The sequence below is a fragment of the Oncorhynchus keta genome, chromosome 10 (assembly GCF_023373465.1).
Source record: "Oncorhynchus keta strain PuntledgeMale-10-30-2019 chromosome 10, Oket_V2, whole genome shotgun sequence".
NCBI classification, from domain to species: Eukaryota; Metazoa; Chordata; class Actinopteri; order Salmoniformes; family Salmonidae; genus Oncorhynchus; species Oncorhynchus keta.
Window position 1 is genome coordinate 78,587,880 of NC_068430.1, and position 16,999 is coordinate 78,604,878.

Sequence of the window (16,999 nt, forward strand, 5' to 3'; positions counted from 1 at the left end):
ATGGCAGAAAAAACATATGACAGTTCTCTGGAATATCTTGTAACATTTATGAGATGAGACTTTTCATGTGTGTATTTCACACCCAATTTCACTTCAATTTATGTTTTCAAACAAACTAAATTATGAATCACGCCAAATGTTCATTATTTGAATAATTGAAACGTCAACATTGGGCCAGGGATGTTGCACCACGTCACTGGGCAGAGGCTCATCCTGATCTTTATATAGTGTGTGTTGTGCTTTGAAATGTTCGACAGTCTGGAGACGTCTCGATACATACGGCCCCTGTAGTAGTCTACGTTTCAGCCCCATAGGTGTGTGTGCGTCATCTAGATGTAAAATAAAAGTCTTTTGAAATATTGCTGGCTGACAGGAAGTGGTTTCTGTTTGGTCTCTCTCTTGATCTTTCTCGTTTTCCTCCTTTCTGGTCTCTCTCCTCCTCTACTCCTCATGCTTTGCTTTTGTTGTTTTTCTGTCACGTTGACTACTGCTAAATCCCACAGCCACTGCGGGGCACTGCGGGGGCACTGCGGGGCACTGCAGGGGCACTGCGGGGGTAGGTTAAATGGTAGAGCACTAAAAGGACCAGTGGATGAATGGGTGTGTAAGGCCTTCGTTGTCACCCATTGTCTGCCTCTCTTTCGAAAAGACACAGGCTTTTTATAACTCATAGTTGTTGACAGTGTGTTTGCGTTGTGGGCGGAGCTGTAATACCTGATCAGGTAAAAGGAGGAGAGGGAGGCTTCAGTATAATATCTGTCCTTCTCTATTCTCTCTTTCATTCTCTCTAAAGTATGTGGTGAGGGACCCAGAGAAAGATGGGGATGGAGAGATGTATTCCTGAACCTTACACACACACACACACACACACACACACACACACACACACACACACACACACACACACACACACACACACACACACTCACTCTTCCTCAGTCAAGGTCAACGTAGGTCGCAGATCGTTAGCTAACCCCTAATTAACTATGTAATGAAAGAACGAATGGAACACTTGTTTAATCCTCCAATCACATCGTCTCCTGCGTCTACCAGCCCTCGCCGCCCAGATGTCACAGGACAGTTTAGTGCATACACACACACAGCCTGCTTACCATTGACCTGTGACCCCCTCATTCCGCCTCTAGAGAGATGAGACACCATCCCAAGTGGCACCCTATTCAGGTCCCATAGGGCTTTGGTGAAAAGTAGTGTACTATATAGGGAATAGGGTGCTATGGGGACGCGGCCTCTCTCCATTTCACCTTGTCTTCATCAGAGCATCAGATAATTAACCGACACTGATGAATGACCAATGAATTTACATGTTAAGTGGGGCTGGGGGAGGGGAAGAGGGTGGGGCTGGGGGAGGGGAACAGGGTGGGGCTGGGGGAGGGGAAGAGGGTGGGGCTGGGGGAGGGGAAAGAGAAGAGGGTGGGGCTGGGGGAGGGAAAAGAGAAAAGAGGGTGGGGCTGGGGGAGGGGAAGAGGGTGGGGCTGGGGGAGGGGAAAGAGAAGAGGGTGGGGCTGGGGGAGGGAAAAGAGAAAAGAGGGTGGGGCTGGGGGAGGGAAAAGAGAAAAGAGGGTGGGGCTGGGGGAGGGGAAGAGGGTGGGGCTGGGGGAGGGGAAAGAGAAAAGAGGGGGAGGGGAGAGAGAAAAGAGAGTGGCGGGGGAGGGGAAGAGGGTGGGGCTGGGGGAAAGAGAAAAGAGGGTGGGGCTGGGGGGGGAAAGAGAAGAGGGTGGGGCTGGGGGAAAGAGAAAAGAGGGTGGGGCTGGGGGAAAGAGAAAAGAGGGTGGGGCTGGGGGAAAGAGAAAAGAGGGTGGGGCTGGGAGAAAGAGAAAAGAGAGTGAGGCTGGGGGAGGGGAAAGAGAAAAGAGGGTGGGTCTGGGGGAGGGGAAAGAGAAAAGAAAAGAGGGTGGGGCTGGGGGAGGGGAAAGAGAAAAGAAAAGAGGGTGGGGCTAGGGGAAAGAGAAAAGAAAAGAGGGTGGGGCTAGGGGAAAGAGAAAAGAGAAAAGAGGGTATCGGCTAGCATCATTAGTTAATTTTGTGATTTTGAGATGTGGTAGAAATTTGTTTTTTAAAAATTGGCATTCCATACACGGGGCCCGATTGGCATTCCATACACGGGGCCCGATTGGCATTCCATACACGGGGCCCGATTGGCATTCCATACACGGGGCCCGATTGGCATTCCATACACGGGGCACGATTGGCATTCCATAAACGGGGCCCTATTGGCATTCCATACACGGGGCCCGATTGGCATTCCATACACGGGGCCCGATTGGCATTCCATACACGGGGCCCGATTGGCATTCCATACACGGGGCCCGATTGGCATTCCATACACGGGGCCCGATTGCCTCTGGTCAAACGTAGTGCACTATATATGAATTAGGGGTGTCATTTGGGATGCAGATTGCATCTCACTGTCTCTGTCTATTGCCTTGGACTTATTTACTTCAGATAAAACCCTCAAAACACATCAAGAGAAATAAACTATTAAGTCCAATTAGCTACAGACCAATGTCCAGATTATATGATATACTACACACACACCAAACACAGTGATAACACTAGCTGAACAGATGTTATAGATGTGGCTGGATGATATGATATACTACACACACACCAAACACAGTGATAACACTAGCTGAACAGACGTTATAGATGTGGCTGGATGATATGATATACTACACACACACCGAACACAGTGATAACACTAGCTGAACAGATGTTATAGATGTGGCTGGATGATATGATATACTACACACACACCAAACACAGTGATAACACTAGCTGAACAGATGGAGAAAGCTGCTAGACAAGGTTGTGTACGAATAATACCCCCAAATAAATAGTATGTGAAAAACAAAAAAAAAGAAAGAAAAACCAAAAAATTGTACTCTGAATGCATCATCTAATGCGCCATTTGTTCATTTTGGTACAACGTGTCAATTTATCTGATTATCAGCTGATTTCACACCATATTAGCCAGCACCAGACCTCCAAGTTGTTTGGGTTTTAGTGTAGAATCTTCTGAGAGCAGAGACAAACTCACCAATACTCAACATGGACTGTAGCATATCAAATTAATTGCGAATTAATAATTGTTATGGTTTATTGCGAGTAAAAAGTGATTTAAAAAAAAAACGTATTCATTGCAGTTGAGTGTGACGGTGTTCAACCGTTCGCCCCCGGACCTTTTAGGAGGGGAGGAGAAAAGAGACTGGCATCACTAAATCCCAAATGAGATCCCTTTTCGTTTTAATGACGTTGGCTTACGCTAAAATACTACAGAGGTTTCCATCATCTCTGGCTTATTCTAAGCGCTCTGGCCGTGTCCCAAATGACACTCTATTCCCCATGTAATGCACTACTTCAACCAGAGCCCCGTGGGCCCTGAAGACTGCTCTGAATCGGGAATAGTGTGCCAATTGGGACGCAAGCTCTGTGTGGACCTCGAGGGGCTTCACGGAGGACCCAGGTGTTCCTGAAGGACCCAACAGACGGTTCCCTCAATCTGAGTAAATTAATTAACTTGCTAATTGTCTTTTAGCTAATTGATAAACACACACACACACGATCTAAATAGTAGCAGGTGTCCTATTTGAACCTATGCTGTGAACCTCCTGCTGACAGCAAACTGTCATTATCACATGGATCTTAAAAGACTAAACACATTGGCCAAACCACGACCACACTAATAACCTGTCTCGCTGGCTGCCCAAGTTCTCTACTCCACATAATCAATGAGTCTGATGTGTTCCATCTAATGTACAGATTTCTCACTCGCTCATTAAAAAAAGATATATTTATACAAACTAATTCTCTCCCCCTTCCCCCTCTCCAGGATGTATGATGTGGGGGGTCAGAGGACAGAGAGGAGGAAGTGGATTGGTTGTTTCGAGGACGTCCGGGCCGTGGTATTTGTTGTTTCTCTCAGTGGATACGACATGACTCTAGTAGAGGACCCATGTATGGTGAGACACCCCGACATCTTTACCTGTCTTTTCCCTGATGAACACGGTTACAATATTACTACACATGGACTGACGTGACAGACGCCTGTTTTACTAATGTTACATCTAATGAATTCCCCTCTTTCAGAACCGCCTACAGGAGAGTCTGAAACTTTTCTCTTCCATCTGCAACAACATCTTCTTCAAGAGTACCTCAATGGTAAGAGAGAGTCTAGATACTGTAGGACCTCAGTGGTAAGAGACAGTCTATATACTGTAGGACCTCAGTGGTAAGAGACAGTCTATATACTGTAGGACCTCAGTGGTAAGAGACAGTCTATATACTGTAGGACCTCAGTGGTAAGAGACAGTCTATATACTGTAGGACCTCAGTGGTAAGAGACAGTCTATATACTGTAGGACCTCAGTGGTAAGAGACAGTCTATATACTGTAGGACCTCAGTGGTAAGAGACAGTCTATATACTGTAGGACCTCAGTGGTAAGAGACAGTCTATATACTGTAGGACCTCAATGGTAAGAGAGAGTCTAGATACTGTAGGACCTCAGTGGTAAGAGACAGTCTATATACTGTAGGACCTCAGTGGTAAGAGACAGTCTATATACTGTAGGACCTCAGTGGTAAGAGACAGTCTATATACTGTAGGACCTCAGTGGTAAGAGACAGTCTATATACTATAGGACCTCAATGGTAAGAGAGAGTCTAGATACTGTAGGACCTCATTGGTAAGAGACAGTCTATATACTGTAGGACCTCAGTGGTAAGAGACAGTCTATATACTGTAGGACCTCATTGGTAAGAGACAGTCTATATACTGTAGGACCTCATTGGTAAGAGACAGTCTATATACTGTAGGACCTCATTGGTAAGAGACAGTCTATATACTGTAGGACCTCAGTGGTAAGAGACAGTCTATATACTGTAGGACCTCATTGGTAAGAGACAGTCTATATACTGTAGGACCTCAATGGTAAGAGACAGTCTATATACTGTAGGACCTCAGTGGTAAGAGACAGTCTATATACTGTAGGACCTCAGTGGTAAGAGACAGTCTATATACTGTAGGACCTCAATGGTAAGAGACAGTCTATATACTGTAGGACCTCATTGGTAAGAGACAGTCTATATACTGTAGGACCTCAATGGTAAGTGATAGTCTAGATACCCTAGGACCTCAATGGTAAGAGAGAGTCTAGATACTGTAGGACCTCATTGGTAACAGACAGTCTAGATACCCTAGGACCTCAAAGGTAAGAGAGAGTCTAGATACTGTAGGACCTCATTGGTAACAGACAGTCTAGATACCCTAGGACCTCAATGGTAACAGACAGTCTAGATACCCTAGGACCTCAATGGTAACAGACAGTCTCTATACTGTAGGACCTCAGTGGGAACAGACAGTCTCTATACTGTAGGATCTCAGTGGGAACAGACAGTCTCTATACTGTAGGACCTCAATGGTAAGAGAGAGTCTAGATACTGTAGGACCTCAGTGGGAACAGACAGTCTCTATACTGTAGGACCTCAGTGGGAACAGACAGTCTCTATACTGTAGGATCTCAGTGGGAACAGACAGTCTCTATACTGTAGGACCTCAGTGGTAACAGACAGTCTCTATACTGTAGGACCTCAGTGGGAACAGGCAGTCTCTATACTGTAGGACCTCAGTGGTAACAGACAGTCTCTATACTGTAGGACCTCAGTGGGAACAGACAGTCTCTATACTGTAGGACCTCAGTGGGAACAGACAGTCTCTATAACGGGGAACCTCAGTGGTAACAGACAGTCTCTATACTGTAGGACCTCAGTGGTAACAGACAGTCTCTATAACGGGGAACCTCAGTGGTAACAGACAGTCTCTATACTGTAGGACCTCAGTGGTAACAGACAGTCTCTATACTGTAGGACCTCAGTGGTAACAGACAGTCTCTATAATGGGAACCTCAGTGGTAACAGACAGTCTCTATACTGTAGGACCTCAGTGGTAACAGACAGTCTCTATACTGTAGTACCTCAGTGGTAACAGACAGTCTCTATACTGTAGGACCTCAGTGGTAACAGACAGTCTCTATACTGTAGTACCTCAGTGGTAACAGACAGTCTCTATACTGTAGGACCTCAGTGGTAACAGACAGTCTCTATACTGTAGGACCTCAGTGGGAACAGACAGTCTCTATACTGTAGGACCTCAGTGGTAACAGACAGTCTCTATACTGTAGGACCTCAGTGGGAACAGACAGTCTCTATACTGTAGGACCTCAGTGGTAACAGACAGTCTCTATACTGTAGGACCTCAGTGGTAACAGACAGTCTCTATACTGTAGGACCTCAGTGGTAACAGACAGTCTCTATACTGTAGGACCTCAGTGGTAACAGACAGTCTCTATACTGTAGGACCTCAGTGGTAACAGACAGTCTCTATACTGTAGGACCTCAGTGGTAACAGACAGTCTCTATACTGTAGGACCTCAGTGGTAACAGACAGTCTCTATACTGTAGGACCTCAGTGGTAACAGACAGTCTCTATACTGTAGGACCTCAGTGGTAACAGACAGTCTCTATACTGTAGGACCTCAGTGGTAACAGACAGTCTCTATACTGTAGGACCTCAGTGGTAACAGACAGTCTCTATACTGTAGGACCTCAGTGGGAACAGACAGTCTCTATAACAGGGAACCTCAGTGGTAACAGACAGTCTCTATACTGTAGGACCTCAGTGGTAACAGACAGTCTCTATACTGTAGGACCTCAGTGGGAACAGGCAGTCTCTATACTGTAGGACCTCAGTGGTAACAGACAGTCTCTATACTGTAGGACCTCAGTGGTAACAGACAGTCTCTATACTGTAGGACCTCAGTGGTAACAGACAGTCTCTATACTGTAGGACCTCAGTGGTAACAGACAGTCTCTATACTGTAGGACCTCAGTGGGAACAGACAGTCTCTATACTGTAGGACCTCAGTGGTAACAGACAGTCTCTATACTGTAGGACCTCAGTGGGAACAGACAGTCTCTATACTGTAGGACCTCAGTGGTAACAGACAGTCTCTATACTGTAGGACCTCAGTGGGAACAGACAGTCTCTATAACAGGGAACCTCAGTGGTAACAGACAGTCTAGATACTGTAGGACCTCAGTGGTAAGGCCCTAGTCTAAAACCCAATTCAAATGAAAAGCATTTTTTCCCCCGCTTGTAAACAACCTAGTACACGCTGGAATTAGAATACACAGGAGTCAATGAGCGAGAACAGATGGACCGTCAACGACCTCAAAAGTCTGATAGAATGGTGTTTGGTAAGAGATCATGTAACCAGCAGGCTGGGCGAGAAGAAAATGTGCCAAACTAGCCTGGCATGCATGTTCATTTATTTATCTTTTCAAATGTTGTAGTGCACAGATTTTGCCATTATTTATTTTATTTTTATTATGGCTAGAAAAGTCCCATCCGTACAGAAACTCTTCCATTGATAGTTACAGCTACTTGGCAAAGTCTAAACAGGGTTTGGTTGACATGGTTGTCCTCTCGTTGTCCTTTTGCTAATGGACAGGATGGAGAAGATGCTACACACACACACAAACGCTACACACACACACACACTACACACTCACTGTTACGCATAGAGAGTCCATGGGGAGGACAGAGTGGGAACGGATGAGTGAAGCAAACATGGAGGAAGTCTTTCTCACTTGTCATTTATGTCACTCGTGGCTTCTGAGTGGACATGCCTCTGCAATATCTTTGTTACCACACACGCGCACACACACACGCACACACACACACACACACACACACACACACACACACACACACACACACACACACACACACACACACACACACACACACACCCCAACACACACACACACACACACACACCCCAACACACACACACACACCAACACACACACAACAACACACACACACCAACACACACACCCCAACACACACACCAACACATACACACCAACACACACACACCAACACACACACCCGCCCTCATCAAATGAAAGACGGTGTAACGAGCTTGTTTAATGGGACCTCCTTTAGTGTGTTTTTCATGCCCACTTGGTGTGGTGGTGTGTGCATGCGTACGTGTGTGAGACCGAGTAATTAATCTATCAGGGCGTGTCTGTGAGTCTGCTGACCTATAACCCTCCACCCACTGTTCCACTGTGTTAATTACATACCACATTCACACACACACACACACACACACACACACACACACACACACACACACACACACACACACACACACACACACACACACACACACACTCATTATTCTCTTCATTCAAATCAGTTCATCCATTATTATCTAGCTAGTTGTTGTTCTTTTAACCAAATGAACCAAAGCCAGGTAGAATGAGAAGTCCTCATAGACTTTTAATTGGTCCACTAGTGAACCACTACAGTGAACTAAGATGCGTCCCAAATGTCACCCGGTTCCCTTTATGTCCCTTCATATGGGCCCTGGTAAACAAAGTAGTGCACTATATAGGGAATAGGGTGCCATTTGGCATGCAAGCCACTGAGTCAGAGTGTTGTGTACTGTGAAAGGGACAGTCAGTCAGGGACAGTGTGTTGACTCACACCACAATACTTGCGACAGCGAGCTCAATCAATCCTCCTGTAGCCAAGGCTTCACTAGGTAATTGATCTGAATTCGCCAGTGATCGCTCTCCCAATCACATGTACAGATTTGACCATTCATCAACTGGCATTTACGGTTGATTGATGAGTAGTATAAGTCTGCAGTTATATCTGTTTTACGGTTGATTGATGAGTAGTATAAGTCTGCAGTTATATCTGTTTTACGGTTGATTGATGAGTAGTATAAGTCTGCAGTTATATCTGTTTTACGGTTGATTGATGAGTAGTATAAGTCTGCAGTTATATCTGTATCACATGGAAGTTGTATTTACAGTAAATGGTTTGACACCAGTAATCACAATATTATTCTTGTTTGAATATTGTTTGAACGTTGATTGAACATTGATTGAATATTGATTTGAATATTGATTTGAATATTGATTGAATATTGATTGAACATTGATTTGAATATTGATTGAATATTGATTGAACATTGATTGAATATTGATTTGAATATTGATTTGAATATTGATTTGAATATTGTTTGAACGTTGATTGAATATTGATTGAACATTGATTGAATATTGATTTGAATATTGATTGAACATTGATTGAACATTGATTGAATATTGATTTGAATATTGATTGAACATTGATTGAACATTGATTGAATATTGTTTGAATATTGATTGAACATTGATTGAACATTGATTGAATATTGATTGAATATTGATTGAACATTGATTGAACATTGATTGAATATTGATTTGAATATTGATTGAACATTGATTGAACATTGATTGAATATTGATTTGAATATTGATTGAACATTGATTGAACATTGATTGAATATTGTTTGAACATTGATTGAATATTGATTTGAATATTGATTGAACGTTGTTTGAACTTTGTTTGAACATTGATTGAACACCCTCCCTATTGTTCATCTGTATGTTTGTTTACCACTTTATTTATTTGTGTATAATTGCCGACCAGGGATGTCGGATATTTTTTATTTATTAATGTATTTGTTTATTTATTGCAGATCTTATTTATGAACAAGATCGATCTTTTTCAAGAGAAGATTTTACATTCGGGGCGGCATCTGCGGCTGTATGTGCCGCAGTTCAAAGGTCAGTCACGCTGACCACACCCTAATACACACACACACACACACAACACGTGCACCACACGCAATAGGTAAAACATATGTGACCAGACTGATAATGCTATTGCAATCCATTGGTGTTTGACATGAAATGGCCTTCTTTGTCATTGATAAAATAACAATATACAGGCTTGAGATCGGAGGAAGCCATCATGATAATACAACATCTTATCAAGATATGAAACTAACTCTGAAAACGGTATTGCCTGACATCCTCTTTCTTTCCATCTCCCCCTCTTCCCTCTCTCTCCCTCCCTCTTCTCTCTCTCTCTCCCTCTCTCTCTCTCTCTCTCCCTCTCTCTCCCTCTCTCTCCCCCTCTTCCCTCTCTCTCCCTCCCTCTTCTCTCTCTCTCTCTCTCTCCCTCCCTCTCTCTCTCTCTCTCTCTCTCTCCCTCTCTCTCTCCCCCTCTTCCCTCTCTCTCCCTCCTCAGGTGCAGACTGTGACGTGGACGCTGCGGCCCGATACATTGCCGGAATGTTTGTGTCTCTCAACACCACGCCCAGCAAACTCATCTACCACCACTTCACCACGGCAACGGACACCTCCAACGTACAGATTGTCTTCCAGGTCGTCATGGACACCATCATCAAAGAGAACCTAGAGGCCGTCTCTCTGCTATGATTGGTTCTAAGAGTTCCTATGAGTTCTAACAGTTCCGATGACGCTGGTTGGCTTCTGGACTCTGGGGTGAAGTTTCCCTCGGTACAGAGCTAGACTCAGCTTCCCCTCACCAAATCATAACCTTAAAGGGTCAATCAGCCGTTGCTACGTCCATTTTTGGACTTAGCAACTGGCCCATTGATTCTTGAAGAATGGAACTTATAAATGGCTCATGAGCTTAATTCAAAATATAAGCTTGTTTTACTCCGTTTGTAAACAACGTAAATGTGAACAAATAGCCTCAACATGGTTAAAACTAGAATGTTGATATCATGGATTGACAGTCTTTGCATCCATAGCTCTAGCTATGCATTTGAGAGAGGTTACAATTCTCCAGCCCCGTCCCTCGGCTGTTTACCAAAACGGGGAGGACGCTTTGTTATTGTTTCAACTGCTGAGTTCCACTTTAACCGTTAGTGGGGATAATGGAAAACCGACCCAAGATCAGTGACTAGGGGCTCCGTCACCCTACTCCGTTTTCTGGTTCCGGAAGAAAAGCGTGTTTAAGTCGACTTCATAATGAAAGACCCTCTGTTCACTTCCTCTGGAATTGTTTACATGACTTCCCGGAACGAGGAGGTACATTGGAGAACATTTCACTTCCCGGAACGAGGAGGAGGTCTATTGGAGAACATTTCACTTCCCGGAACGAGGAGGAGGTCCATTGGAGAACATTTCACTTCTCGGAACGAGGAGGAGGTCTATTGGAGAACATTTCTCTTCCCGGAACGAGGAGGAGGTCTATTGGAGAACATTTCACTTCCCGGAACGAGGAGGAGGTCTATTGGAGAACATTTCACTTCCCGGAACGAGGAGGAGGTCTATTGGAGAACATTTCACTTCCCGGAACGAGGAGGAGGTCTATTGGAGAACATTTCTCTTCCCGGAACGAGGAGGAGGTCTATTGGAGAACATTTCTCTTCCCGGAACGAGGAGGAGGTCTATTGGAGAACATTTCACTTCCCGGAACGAGGAGGAGGTCTATTGGAGAACATTTCTCTTCCCGGAACGAGGAGGAGGTCTATTGGAGAACATTTCTCTTCCCTGAACGAGGAGGAGGTCTGTTGGAGAACATTTCACTTCCCGGAACGAGGAGGAGGTCTATTGGAGAACATTTCTCTTCCCGGAACGAGGAGGAGGTCTATTGGAGAACATTTCACTTCCCTCTCCTTGTTTTTGGGAACAGTCATGGACTATGGTACATATTTATTTGTGTTATTGTTGTTGTTAAGCAACCCTAATCAGAATATGAATAATACAACATCAACATTTTAATTCTTAACATACTTGTTATATTTCTTATTCATACCAGAGCTCATTGGAGGGACCCTGTAGATGGTAATGATAGGCTTCCTCTCAGCTTTGGTTGCTCGGTTGCTCCGGCTAAATGCTCACTCAGCTTAGTGCATGTCTTAGTGTGTGTGTGGGCAGGCAGGCGGATTTACCGTTTGTCCATTAGATGCGCGGGCAGTGTGGTACTGGTGTGGAGGTGTGGAGTTATGGGTCACTCATCCATACTGACTGTGTGTGTGTTAAGGGGTTCACTCATCCATACTGTGTGTGTGTTAAGGGGTTCACTCATCCATACTGACTACGGGCATTTACCTGCCATCCATCAATGCCTATCACTCCTTAATGGGACAGAGATCACAGAAAACAACTGGCTTTATTTAACTGCAGTAAATCTCATCACTCTTGTGTCCTGCTCTCCTTTCCTCCCTCTCTCGCTCTCTCCCTCTCTCAAACACCTCTTCCTTTCTCTCTCTCTCTCCCTCTCTCAAACACCTCTTCCTCTCTCTCTCTCCCTCTCTAACACCTCTTCCTTTCTCTCTCTCTCTCTCTCCCTCTCTCAAACACCTCTTCCTTTCTCTCTCTCTCTCCCTCTCTCAAACACCTCTTCTCTCTCTCTCTCTCTCTCTCTCTCCCTCTCTCAAACACCTCTTCCTCTCTCTCTCTCCCTCTCTCAAACACCTCTTCCTCTCTCTCTCTCCTCTCTCAAACACCTCTTCCTCTCTCTCTCCCTCTCTCAAACACCTCTTCCTTTCTCTCTCTCTCCCTCTCTCAAACACCTCTTCCTCTCTCTCTCAAACACCTCTTCCTCTCTCTCCCTCTCTCAAACACCTCTTTCTCTCTCTCTCTCCCTCTCTCAAACACCTCTTCCTCTCTCCCTCTCTCAAACACCTCTTCCTCTCTCTCTCTCCCTCTCTCAAACACCTCTTCCTCTCTCTCTCTCTCCCTCTCTCAAACACCTCTTCCTCTCTCTCTCTCTCTCTCTCTCAAACACCTCTTCCTCTCTCTCTCTCTCTCAAACACCTCTTCCTCTCTCTCCCTCTCTCAAACACCTCTTCCTCTCTCTCTCCCTCTCTAACACCTCTTCCTCCCTCTCTCTCTCTCTCTCTCCCTCTCTCAAACGCCTCTTCCTTTCTCTCTCTCTCCTCTTTTTTCTTAATTTACATGTTTTATTCTGTCATTCATTTGTGTATTTTTGTCTAAGTTGCTCAACAGAAGTATCTGTTGGAAGACTATTGCTATCAAACTATTGTCTAAGCATTTGAGAAATAAAATCTTGCCATTATGTATTTATAAGAATCATTCCTAATTGTGCCCGTTTATGGGGGGCTTGGGGGGGTAAAAAGTACCTTTTTAGTAGAGGCCTTGTAGTATTTAAATTCTGTTTTATATGCTTCTGTCATCTAATAACATTTTAATCTTGAGTTTTTGGGTTGAGATTTGGACACAGAATTGGATTATAATTCAGTCGATCTTGTGAAATAACTTGACCTTGGTGTCTTCAGATTAATTGGCTATGCCGATGAAATAATTATTTGAATGTTTCGTAGTCGTTTGTTTACTGGCCGTGTCGTCATTTTTAGGAAGTAAACAAAGCAGATTTAAGTAATAAGGCCTGAGGGCGGTGTGGTATATTGGCTATATACCACAAACCCCTGAGGTGCCTTACTGCTGTTAAAAACTTTGTTACCAACGTAATTAGAACAGTACTTTTTGTCATACTCATGGTATATGGTCTGTTATACCATGGCTTTCAGCCAATCAACATTCAGGGCTCTAACTACCCAGTTTAGAATAGGCTATGTAGTGCAACTGACTGCAGAAAAATGTGTTTCAGTGAAAACCATTGTCTGGATGAAAATACTTAAATATAAGTGATTTGTGTTGCTGAGGCTTCGAAATAGGCGAGGTCCTACTGCACAAAATAACATCTTCATTTGTTTCCACAATGAATATGTAGCCTAGGCTACTATCAGTCAAGCATAAATACAAAATGTACACCAATCAAATTAGCAATATTTGTTCATTTTAATAAAATAAATAAAAGTACTTGGACAGGTTCTGCTCAGCAGGCAACGATTTATGAACATGTAATAATAGTCTAGATTAGGCAACGCAGGTAACCTACAAGGGAGGGTCTGGGTGAGGGTCGGCATAGGAATATCGGGGAGTGGGGGGGGGACAAAAGAGAGCTTTGTCGCCTAGTAACAACTTTCTCTCACACACATTGCACTTTGGGTTTTTAATTTTGTCTTGTCTTTTTTTGTTTTGTTTTACACCGCTAGTATTAAACAAACATTATTCACATCCGTTTTTTTTTTATATATAAATGACGAGAAAACATTCAATGTCATCATCGATCACCGGTCCTTTTTCTCGCACGCGGCCTGCGTTCTCGCCCGTCTACCTCGCGGAAAGTCAACTGTTGTTGTTGGCGCCGGCGGGAGATTTGTTGGTCTCACGCGGCCAGGCAGTCCAGCGAGTCGAGGGAGAGGAACACGTCAGCCTTGCACTGGAACGTACTCGTCCCGTCCCGCAGCAGCTCGCAGCTCTTCAGGTTGGGAGAGATGTCTGTCACACAGATAGCCTTGGAGAGAAACGGCGAGTTAAATGATGTTCAGTCATTAATTGTGGCACATTAAAGTAGACCTGTTTGGGGGAAATGTGCTGAAATGTAGAAAAATAGAAATGGATACAAATTTTCAAGAAATGAAAATAATTTGTACTTATTGTCACATTGAAATATAGCCCGACAACTGAGACATTTTGTCTTGTCAAAGGTTGGTTTTAGTTCAGTTTTTGTCACATTCAGGTTACTATTTATAGGCTATTATTCAAGTAGGTCTAGCCTATAGTCTACAATGTATTTTATTGGGTATAAAGACTGCTTAAACGGTTTAATTTATCTGACAGTAGGCAAGTTGCGCGTCTCTTTGGTGCTAAAGGACAGCGCCTTTTACGCAGTGGTCTGATATCTGGCGCGCTACTTCCGAGTCGATTCCAATTTATATAATTTCACGTTTAAAAGATGTTTAAACTTTTAAATGTGACTACGGCACTTTGCCCCCCAAAAAATACATTGTCAAATTTTGCCATTGTAATAATGGTAATCAATTCACTTCATTAATTTGCGTGCAGGTAGAATCTCAGCATATCGAACTAATCGGGCCTCTCTTTGGGTACCATCTACCTTAGACTTTAATTCAACGATTTTACCTCCCAAATCACACTTACCATGTTTTTGAGCACGGGGGTCTGTCGGTTACCGTCAGTCACCAGGTTGTTCTCGGTGCCGGTGTTCTCCCCGCTGTCCATCACCGTTTCTTCTGACTCAGACCTCCGGATGTACGGGGACCTCCGGATCCCGGACAGCAGACCCGAGGCTCGGCCGACCGAGTGGTAGCTCGGTCCGGTGGACTGCTTGTACCACGCCTCGATAGGGTGGCACGAGATAAGCATGGAGATACCGACGCACACCACGGCGAATCTAACAGACCTCTCCATCTCGTGACGCCTTTTTTACGCAGCTGGATGGAATGTTGGTTCGGTTCGGTTGGTTGGTTCGGTTGGTTGGTTCGGTTGGTTGGTTCGGTTGGTTGGTTCGGTTGATCGTCGGGATGTTTTTGGTTCTTCTGTTCTTGTCTTCTTCTCTGGTGAGCTGTAGCCTAGGTTACCAATATCAACTGACGTTCTTGTTGGCGGGTTCTTCCGTTGGTTGGGTGTTCTCGAATGTTGTGACCGTTTATATAGGCGCGCGGCACGATCGTGACCTGTCAATTGGATCAGAAAGATTGAATGATTCATCTTTACGCACGCAGATGAACAATCCAATCCGGATTTATGCGTTTTCTCTTTACCCCTGTGTTTGGGGAGGTTGACATAGTGACATCACACCGATCCTCATCTGTTCCTTGAAAACTAGAAAGTAAATTACGTTTATTGGCATATGACTGGAATTTCGTCATAAATGGTCCAGCTTCAGATGCTTTAACTTTACAGAAATGGGAGAGAGAGATAGGAGAGAGAGACAGCCCACTGAATGGATTAGGGAATGTGTTCAAGTGCTCGTAAATGATAGGCTATCCTAAAAATCACACGTTTTCAGTTGTTAGTGTATCCTTCTGTAGAACCCCGTACCTCCACAACAGTGTAAATAAGATCCCCATTTTTAGATAACAGTCTATATAACCAATGAATGGTGTGGCTGCTGAACAAGTTGAGACTAAATGACTTGGTGTTACCTTAGAGTCTAAAATGTCATGGTCAAAACATAAATATTCAACGGTTGTAAAGATGGGGAGAGGTCTGTCTGTAATAAAGAATCATCTGCTTTTATGACACCTCACTCCAAAAAGCAAGTCTCGGCTCTAGTTTAGTCTTCTCTTGATTATTGCCCAGTCGTGTGGTCAAGCTGCAGCTGGCGCAGAACGGAGCGGCACGTCTTGCTCTTCATTGTAATCAGAGGGCTCAATTTACACACACACACACTTAACCCACTAGACATGTCACCAGGGGTCTTTTGTTTTACAGTCCCCAAATCCAGAACAAATTCAAGAAAGCGTACAGTATTATATAGTCATTATTGAAGGGAACTCCCATCTCTTATTGCTTAAACGAACAGCAAACCTGGTTTCAAAAAACAGATAAAGCAACACCTCAAGGCACAACGCCTCTCCCCTATTTGAGAGTTTGGGTGTACAGTATGTATTGATATGTAGGCTACATGTGCCATTTAAAAAAAATGGATGTAGTTCTGTCCTTGTCTATTACTGTTCTGTATTATGTCATGGTTTGTGTGGACCCCAGGAAGAGTAACTGACGCTATCGCAACCGCTAATGGGGATCCTAATACAATACCACCTTGTCGTCCATACATGACCAAATGGGAATATAATAATTACGCATAGGCTCCATTAACAAAAAATAATAATCTAGGTTAATTTAAAAGTGCTGATCAAAGGCCATCTCCAATATCGGAGAGCAGATCATCAATAATCTGACCAAATAACGCGAATGGAACTGAGTAGTCTGATTTAAAACGAATCGGTGAATCAAATCGTCTGTGGTTCTTGTGGTTCAGCCGGATCTGATGGTAGCCGACTTGTGTGATCCACATGCAACAGGCTGATATAATATAGCCTAGAAACAATCCTAGATTTTTTTCTTGCGCTATTAAAAAAAAAAGATTTTACCTTTTATTTAACTAGGCAAGTCAGTTAAGAACAAATTCTTATTTTCAATGACGGCCTAGGAACAGTGGGTTAAATGCCTGTTCAGGGGCAGAACGACAGATTTGTACCTTGTCAG

General features: G+C 44.0%; 2 protein-coding genes and 2 long non-coding RNA genes across 53 annotated transcripts in view; 1 reads left to right on the top strand and 3 right to left on the bottom strand.

Annotated features, from left to right (window-relative positions):
- gnav1 (guanine nucleotide binding protein (G protein) alpha v1) overlaps positions 1 to 12,228 on the top strand; it is a 56,788-nt gene extending 44,560 nt beyond the window's left edge. The window contains exons 6-13 of one of the 50 annotated variants that reach the window (XM_052528849.1): positions 3,851 to 3,980; positions 4,108 to 4,179; positions 9,619 to 9,706; positions 10,173 to 10,981; positions 11,019 to 11,221; positions 11,302 to 11,341; positions 11,382 to 11,421; positions 11,502 to 12,228. In XM_052528849.1, coding sequence (XP_052384809.1) covers positions 3,851 to 3,980; positions 4,108 to 4,179; positions 9,619 to 9,706; positions 10,173 to 10,363 — 481 coding nt within the window. In that variant the 3' untranslated portion in view covers positions 10,364 to 10,981; positions 11,019 to 11,221; positions 11,302 to 11,341; positions 11,382 to 11,421; positions 11,502 to 12,228. Of the gene's footprint in view, positions 1 to 3,850; positions 3,981 to 4,107; positions 4,180 to 9,618; positions 9,707 to 10,172; positions 10,982 to 11,018 lie in introns of all 50 variants that reach the window. The other 49 variants (XM_052528861.1, XM_052528877.1, XM_052528885.1 and 46 more) reach the window with 49 other exon arrangements.
- LOC127932654 (uncharacterized) lies at positions 5,996 to 9,611 on the bottom strand. The gene is made up of 3 exons (XR_008146294.1): positions 6,867 to 9,611; positions 6,062 to 6,236; positions 5,996 to 6,026 (listed from the first exon to the last, which is right to left on the bottom strand). It is a non-coding gene; the product is annotated as an uncharacterized LOC127932654 (long non-coding RNA).
- On the bottom strand, positions 12,194 to 12,675 carry LOC127932645 (uncharacterized). Its single transcript, XR_008146278.1, has 3 exons — positions 12,584 to 12,675; positions 12,341 to 12,523; positions 12,194 to 12,296 (listed from the first exon to the last, which is right to left on the bottom strand). It is a non-coding gene; the product is annotated as an uncharacterized LOC127932645 (long non-coding RNA).
- A 1,021-nt stretch (positions 12,676 to 13,696) lies between these two features.
- npb (neuropeptide B) lies at positions 13,697 to 15,577 on the bottom strand. Its single transcript, XM_052528937.1, has 2 exons — positions 14,927 to 15,577; positions 13,697 to 14,279 (listed from the first exon to the last, which is right to left on the bottom strand). Exons 1-2 carry the CDS (start codon positions 15,194 to 15,196, stop codon positions 14,151 to 14,153), a joined length of 399 nt encoding a protein of 132 aa, XP_052384897.1. The 5' UTR covers positions 15,197 to 15,577; the 3' UTR covers positions 13,697 to 14,150.
- Positions 15,578 to 16,999: the final 1,422 nt, after the last annotated feature.

Bases quoted from the DNA above. Each gene is read 5' to 3' on its own strand.
- npb (XM_052528937.1), bottom strand. From the start codon at position 15,196: ATGGAGAGGTCTGTTAGATTCGCCGTGGTGTGCGTCGGTATCTCCATG. The intron at 14,280-14,926 runs GTAAGTGTGATT...TTTCTCTCCAAG, and splicing joins CCCCCGTGCTCAAAAACATG to GCTATCTGTGTGACAGACAT.